The 8134-nt window shown below is 38.7% G+C and overlaps 1 protein-coding gene across 1 annotated transcript; it reads left to right on the forward strand.

The window, feature by feature from the left end:
* LOC107640816 lies at positions 6234 to 7263 on the forward strand. Its single transcript, XM_016344315.1, has 2 exons — positions 6234 to 6893; positions 7249 to 7263. Exons 1-2 carry the CDS (start codon positions 6234 to 6236, stop codon positions 7261 to 7263), a joined length of 675 nt encoding a protein of 224 aa, XP_016199801.1.

An 8134-nucleotide genomic window follows, 5' to 3' on the forward strand; every position in this document is an offset into this window, starting at 1 on the left:
AAGTGGGAGAACTCATGAAGAAATTAAGGAACCGTAAAGCTGTCAAGCCTGACCTCGTCACACTCAATCAACCATAACTTGAGCTATAGAGGTCCAAATAAGGTGGTTTTAGTTGCGTTGGAAAGCTAACATCCGGGGCTTCAAAATGATATAAAATTTTCCATATGTTGCTTCACGTTTAGGGGCGCGCACGCGCACTGTACGAGTGCGGGCCGATGCTGCTCGTGGCCCACTAAAGGTGAAATCGCTGGGGGCAATTTCTGAAGCACTTTGGGCCCAACCCAACTCATTTCTGATGCTATTTCATGCAAAATTCATGCTTGGTCAAAGGGGGGAGCAATTGTTTGGTAGTATAGCATCATGTAGGTTTGTTTCTAGAGAGAGAAGCTCCCTCTTCTCTCTAGAATTAGGTTAGGTTAATCTCTCCTAGATCTAGGTGCAATCTCATCTTTTCATGTTGTTTCCTTTATGATTTCTTGCTTCTACACTTTCATTCTCTTAGTTTGTGATGTTAATTTTACTTTTATGCTTTTTTTATGTTCATGGATGCTTATGTTGGATTTAGTTTACATTGAATGAAATTTAATGTTTGATGTTCTTTTAATTGTTGATTTGAGTTGTGAATTTACTTTTCTTGCAATTGGTAGTTGGTAGATTTTACTATTTCTTGCACATTTACCATGCTTTCCATTTGTACCCACCAAGTGTTTGATAAAATACTTGCTTGGGCTTTAGAGTAGATTTTGAGCATTCTTGGCTTGGAAAGAGTAATTGGGCATTCTTGAGTCATGAATACCCAATTTAGATTGGTGATCTAGTGTTGTTAGTTAATATCATTTTCAATGACTCTAATCTCTTGCTAATTCAATTAGTGAGTTGATTAGGAATTTTTATTTGAGATTAGCTAGTCTTGTTAGACTTTCTCTCATGGAAGATAACCTATATCTTCTTCCATCGTTGGAGATGACGTAATAAGATAAACTTTTGTTAAGTATTGTTATGATTCATGACTAGGATAGAAAGCCTATGATCTCAAACCTTGCCATGAATGTCTTTCTTTATTAATTGCTTTCTTTAATTGCTCTCTTTACTTTTCTTGTCATTTATTTCTTCTTGACATTTATTTTCTTGCAAAAATACAAAATCAAACCCCTTGCATTTTCATAGCCAATAATTGAACACTTCATTGCAACTCCTTGTGAGAAGACCCGGAGTCTAAGTACTTCGATTAATTTTCGTTGGGGTTTGTACATGTGACAAAACCATATTTTAATTTGATGTGAGAGTTGTTTGTTGGTTTGGAGCTATGCTTACAATGAAGTAATTCCTTTCTATAAGAGAAATTCCTAACCAACACGATTCTTGCTCATCAGATTTCATAATTGAGCTAAGCTTTCTTGCTATTTTGATTCTTCTGCAATTTTTCATTTTTGTTTTAGTTCTTCTACAATTCTCCTCATCTCATACTTCTTTAATCCACTGCACTTTTATTTTCTAGTTCAATTTGAATCCCAATACCAAATCCCTTTATTCTTGATGCAATTTAAGTTTCCTGTCAATTTAGATTCAGCAATTTAAATTTCTTGCACTCTAAGTTTCAGTTATTTACCTTTCTTGCACTTTAAGTTTCAGCTTGTTTACTTTGTTGCACTTTAAGTTTCTACAATTTACTTCTTCTGCACTTTAAGATTTTGTCAATTTACCTTCTCCCTTTTATTTTCTTGCAATTTTACTTCTGTTAATCAAGTTTCACTCAAATCGTCAAATATTCACTTAACTAAATTCATCACCATACTAAAGTTGCTCAATCCATCAATTCCTGTGGGATCGACCTCACTCTGGTGAGTTATTACTACTTGATTCGACCCGGTACACTTGCCGATGAGTTTGTGTGGAATTGTTTTTCCCTCATCACCGGTTAAGTTGTGCGAGTCACAAATTCGTGTACCAAGTTCTTGGCGCCATTGTCGGGGATTGTTCGTGATTGACAAACTAACGGTTGTCTTGCTGCTTAGATTAGGTACTTTTACTATTTTTCTTTTTGTGTTTCTTGTTTTCCTTTTAAAATTTTTCAAAAAAAAAATATCTCCATCTTTAGTCATCTTTTTTATTTTGTTTGAGTCTTGTGTCAAGTCTTAAATTTGGTGTCCCTTTGGTTTTCATTGGTTTTTCCGAGTCTCTTTGAAAATTGTTTTTTTTTCTTTCTTGGTGTTCAAAATTTTCTTTATGTTTTTCTTTAATTGATTTCAAAATTTTGAAGTTTAGTGCTGGTGTGCGGAATTAAACTTCGCACAACTAAACCAGCAAGTGCACTGGGTCGTCCAAATAATACTTGAGTGAGTAGGGTCGATCCCACGAGGATTGTGATTTGAAGTAAGCTACGGTTATTCTGTAAATCTTAGTCAGACGGATAGAAAAGTTGGTTGGTTGTTTAAAGTGCATAAAAGTAAAATAAAGAAAACGTTACTCAATTGATGGTGAAAGTAATGATAAGGAGATGGTTAAGGCTTGGAGATGCTTTGTTCTCTTGGATCAATTTGGTTTTAGTGCCTCCTCCAACTGTGAATGATTTCTTCTATGGCAGGCTGTATGTGATCAACGCCTTTCTTGAGAGGTCTCCAATGCTCCTCCAGATCTGAACCCCAGGGTTAGTGCGAATCCAGTATGATTTAGGGTGAAGCTTCTGCAGTCCATTCCCCTTGATGATCCTACTCAAAATACCACAGACAAGGTCGAATCTTCCGGATCAGAGAATGCTGCGCCTTTGGTTCTAGCCTTTACCACAAAGACTCTAATCTCCCCATACCTCGGCTGAACTGGTGTCTCGGGAAGTCCCCAACAAAGTTGTGGATTAGCCATCTAAGAGATGTATAATCAAGCTAGTGGTTCATCATTGTCCGATGAAAGACTCACTCTGAACCCATGTAGAATGAGATAAGCTTATGCCAGTTCAACGCATTCATAATGATGAAGAACAAAGATACATCTTAGAATAGAGAATCAAACACGGATTGAAGATAAAACAGTAATACTTTATCAATCCATAAAACTCAGCAGAGTTCCTCCCCTCAACCTAGGAAGTTTAGAAACTCATATTGATAGAAAATACAATGTAAATGTGTAAAGTGGTGGAAGAAGATCTGAAAAGTATAAAAGTTCTCAAATAAATACTAGACTAATGACTAAGGATTACATTAGAAGGGTAAAACAGTCTTTTAGTGCGAAAATCCACTTCTGGGGCCCACTTGGTGAGTGTTTGGGCTGAACTTAATTGAGATTCACGTGCTAGGAGGCTCCTGGGGCGTTGAACGCCTACTTGGGGGTCCTTTGTGGGCGTTGGACGCTGGTCTCCTCCTTGTGGGCGTCGGACGCCAGAATAGGGCTGGAGGCTGGCGTTGGCCGCCAGTTTTGGGCCTTCAATTCTGAAGCAAAGTATAAACTATTATACATTGCTGGAAAGCTCTGGATGTTAGCTTTCCATAGCCATTAATAACACTCCATTTAAACTTCTGTAGCTCTAAAAAATCTCTTTTGAGTGCAAAGAGGTCAGATCCTAACAGTATCTGCAGTGCTTTCTCTGCCTCTGAATCAGACTTTTGCTCTATCTCCTCAATTTCTGCCAGAAAATATTTAAAATTGCATAAAAACACACAAACTCAAATTAGAATCCAAAAATGTGAATTTTGCAATAAAACATATGAAAACTTAATAAAACTTAAACAAAACATACTAAAAACTACATGAAAATGATGGCAAAAAGCATATAAAATTTTCGCTTATTAGGTGTCTTTTAGTTTCTCCCCCAAATTTTCGAAAATAATATCTTTGATTTCAAATTTTTTTTAGTTTGGTGTCTTGTTGGTTTTTTTTCCTTTTTTAATTTTTTGAAAATTTTTAATTTAAATTCAAAAAAATTTTTAAGTTTGGTGTCTTGATTAATAATTTTATTTCTCTTGTTGTCTTCTCTACTTTTCAAATCTCTATTTTATCCTTCCCTTTAATTTTCAAAAACATTGTTATTTTATCATTTCTTCTTCATTTGAAGTTTAAAATCATTTAATTTTTAAAATCTTATCTTATCTTATCTCCCTTTCCTCTTGACTTTTTCAAATTTTTAAATTTAAAATCTTTCTTTGATTTTCTCTCTTTGATTTCAATACTTTTTTTTAAAATCAAATGTTTTGTCTTAAATTTTAAAATCTTATCTTATCTGGTTTCTCTCTTTTAACTTTCTCTTTTTAATTTTTAAAATTTCAAAGATTCTTTTCCAACTTCCTACTTTTTAAAATTTTAAATATTTTCAAAAATCAAATCTCTTTCAAATCTTTATTTTGCTTTCAAATATTTCTTAGTTCGTTACTTGTTTGTTTCATTTTAATTTTAAAAGTTTGATTCTTTGTAATTCTTCTCTCTCTCTTCTACTTTCGAAAATCTCTAATTCTTTTTCTCTCTATCTTTTTTGAAAACTTTCTTCTTTATTCTCTCTCCATTTTTGAAATTTCATTTTAAATTAAAAGACATTTTTCTTTTCTTTTCTTCTAACTCTCTAACAAGGACCTCTATACTCTGACATAGAGACTCTTTTCTCTTCTCTTCTTGGTTTCTTTCTTCTTGTTTATGAATAGGAGTAGGGATAAAGAACCTTTCTTTGATCCAGATTCTAAACCTAAAAGGACTCTAAGAAGGCGTCTGCAACAAGCTCAGGCTATCAGAGCCGTGAGGAATCTTATAGGAGCTCTAGAACAAGAAGCTGAAGATACAACAATGGTAGCTAACCCAGATAATGGGGGTGATGGAAGAAAGGTCCTAAGATCTTACAGTGCACCCAATTCTGATTTCTATAGGCACAGCATCTCCATTCCTGCCATTGGAGCAAACAACTTTGAGTTGAAGCCTCAACTGGTCATTTTGGTATAACAGAGCTGCCAGTTTCATGGACTTCCACATGAAGATCCAAACAAATTTCCTGCAGATATGTGACATTGTCAAACCCAATGGAGTTAATCTAGATGTTTACAAGCTCATGCTCTTCCCCTTTGCAGTAAGAGATAGAGCAAAGCTATGGCTGGATTCTCAGCCTAAGAAAAGCCTAGACACTTGGGAGAAGGTGGTCAATGGGTTCTTAACCAAGTTCTTTCCACCCCAAAAGCTGAGCAAGCTTAGGGTGGAAGTACAAACCTTCAGATAGAAAGAGGATGAGTCCCTCTATGAAGCTTGGGAAAGATACAAGCAACTGATCAGGAGATGCCCTCCTGACATGATCTCTGATTGGACAATGTTAGATATATGATAGTCTATCTGAGATGTCCAATATGGCACTGGACCACTCAGCAAGTGGATCCCTCCACTTAAAGAAGACACCTGAAGAGGCGCAGGAGCTTATTGACATGGTTGCCAACAACCAGTACATGTACACTTTTGAGAGGAAACCTATGAACAATGGGGCCACTTAGAAGAGAGGCGTCCTAGAAGAAGGCACCTTAGACACCATCTTGGCTCAAAACAAGCTCATGTCCTAATAGATCAACATGATCACTCAGCACTTGAGTAGGACGCAGAGCTCAGAGGCTTACTGTCCAGAGACAACCTATGAGGTGGACACAGGTGATAACGCCTGGACCACCATGGATGAGGTGAAATACATGGGAAATTCCTCCAGAAACTCCAACAATAATTCCTATTCGAATACTTTCAATCAGGGATGAAGGAACCACCCTAATCTTAGGTGGAGAGATTAGCAAAAGCCTCAATAAGGTTTCAGCAACAATTAGAATGGAATGAACCGGAATAGGTTCAATAACACACCATTCGAACCATCTCAGCAAAAGATAGAGATACCCAGGCAGAGCCTTTATGACTTGGCTGCTATAGTCTCTAACCTCTCCAAGACCACGCACAGTTTCATGGCTGAAACTAGGTTCTCCATTCGAAACTGGGAGATACAGGTTGGCCAGCTAAGCAAGAGGATCCCAGAGATCCTATCTATCACTCTTCCAAGCAACACAAAGGTAAACCCAAAGGAAGAGTGCAAGGCCATCATGGTGGACGTTGTGACCGAACCCAAAGAAGAGCTTGCTGTTGAGAAGCTCAAAGAAATCAAAGCTCATGAGGAGACTGATAATGTTACCTTGCACGCCCCTTTGCTAAGAGAGGAACTTGAAGAATACTCTTCTTCATAAGAGGATGAAGAGTCCAAGGAAGAGCAAATTGCTCTGTACCTGGCAATCCTCAGGATGCTGAAGGCAAAATCTTCTCATACAGAGGTGTTAGAAGAGGAAGATGAGCCTGTGGTACTGACCAAGGAGTGCAGTGCCTTGGTTAAGAAGAAATTTCCTCAAACGCTTTCGGATCCCGGAAGCTTCCTAATTCCCTATACTATAGGGACCATCACCTTTGAGAAGGCACTATGTGACCTTGGCTCAAGCATCAATCTAATGCCTCTATCTGTAATGAAGAGGCTAGGAATTTTAGAGGTGCAGCATGCCAAGATCTCATTAGAGATGGCAGACAAGTCCTTGAAAATGGCATATGGCATGGTGGAAAATGTCATAGTGAAGGTTGAATACCTTTACATCCCTGCTGATTTTGTAATCTTAGAAAATAGGGAGGACAGAGATGAATCCATCATTCTTGGAAGGCCTTTCCTAGCCACTGCTAAGGCCATTATTGATGTGAAAAAAGGAGAGCTAGTCTTGAGACTACATGAGAATTATATCTTGTTCAAGATACCCAACCCTCAATCTCCCTCTGACAGAGGTGGTACCATTATGCAACACATAATGTTTCAACCTTCCCTCTCAGTGCAGAGCTTTACAAAACCCCCAAACACCAACTCTAAGTTTGGTATTGGGCAACCATCATCAAGCACAGGGAAGGAAGGAACTGAGAAGAAGGTACCTAAAGGCTGGAGGGACAAGAAGATTCCCACTGAAGGCCTCTCACCTGGCATGAGAGTTGTCTTCACCAAGGGTCCAATCATTCCACACACAGTAAGTAGGATCCTATCTCTAGAGCATGTGGAGCTCATTAACGAAAGCACAGGAAGAAAGTTCACTGTAAGGGGTGAAGATCTAAGCCCCTACCTACCTCCGTAATGGAGCTGTCCGTCAAGCTAATGAAGGTAAATAAGTGCTTATTGGGAGGCAACCCAACTATTAGTATAGTAATTTCTATTCCTTTTCATTTACTTTAGTTTGAATTTATATTTTAGTTTTTCTCTTGCTTTTTGATGTTTGTGATCATGTGCAGCACTTAGAACAGTGACAGAAACACTCAGAACTGAAAACAGAACATCCTGGGGAGAGTCCCTTGCTGGCGTTGAACGCTAGAGAAGGAGAGAGCTGGGCATTCAACGCCCACTAAGGAGCTGAGAAAACCCTCTCCATGATCCCATCTAGGCATTCAACACCCATTGAGGAGGAATTACTGGCGTTGAATGCTAGACAGGGGGCAGTCTGGGCGTTCAACGCCCTAGAGGGAGCATATCCCAGCATTGAACGCCAGCCAGGGAGCAATGCTGGACGTTCAACGCCCTAAAGGAAGAAGCCAAGCCTGCATCTTAACCTCCTTATGGGTGTTCAACACCCATTCCTGGCATTGAATGCCAGGTAGCGGGCAGGCAGCTCACAGTTTCAAGTTCTCAGCCAGTGGGTCCCACAGAATCTCCACCTACTCCACCTTTTTTTTCTCTCCTACTTTTTCTAAACCTTGAAACCCACACCCTACTTTCCCTCTTCCCAATAAACACTCTTCCCCACAGTCATCAGCAATCCTATCACTTTAATTCCCCACCAACCCCACCCATTTCAAATACAAACCTTTCCCACCCATTCTTCCCTCCTACATAACCGAACACTAACCCTCCCACCCTTATAAATACCCTTCATTCCATCCCTTATCCTTCCACCTACACAATCCTCTTCCCTCTCTACATATTCTACTTTCCACACTTCCTCTCTTCCCTATTCCCTTCCCACTTGGCCAAAGCCTTCTTCCTCCTCTCCTTTCTTTCTTCTTCTTATACTTTTTCTCTTTTTCTACTTTGGCTCGAGGATGCGCTAAGTTTTTAACTTTGATGTTGAAAAAGTGCCGCTTTTTGCTTTCCATTCATATCTATATGGCACCAAAGATCAGT

The sequence above is a fragment of the Arachis ipaensis genome, chromosome B05 (assembly GCF_000816755.2).
Source record: "Arachis ipaensis cultivar K30076 chromosome B05, Araip1.1, whole genome shotgun sequence".
Taxonomy (NCBI): Eukaryota; Viridiplantae; Streptophyta; class Magnoliopsida; order Fabales; family Fabaceae; genus Arachis; species Arachis ipaensis.

Bases quoted from the DNA above. Each gene is read 5' to 3' on its own strand.
- LOC107640816 (XM_016344315.1), top strand. From the start codon at position 6,234: ATGCTGAAGGCAAAATCTTCTCATACAGAGGTGTTAGAAGAGGAAGAT.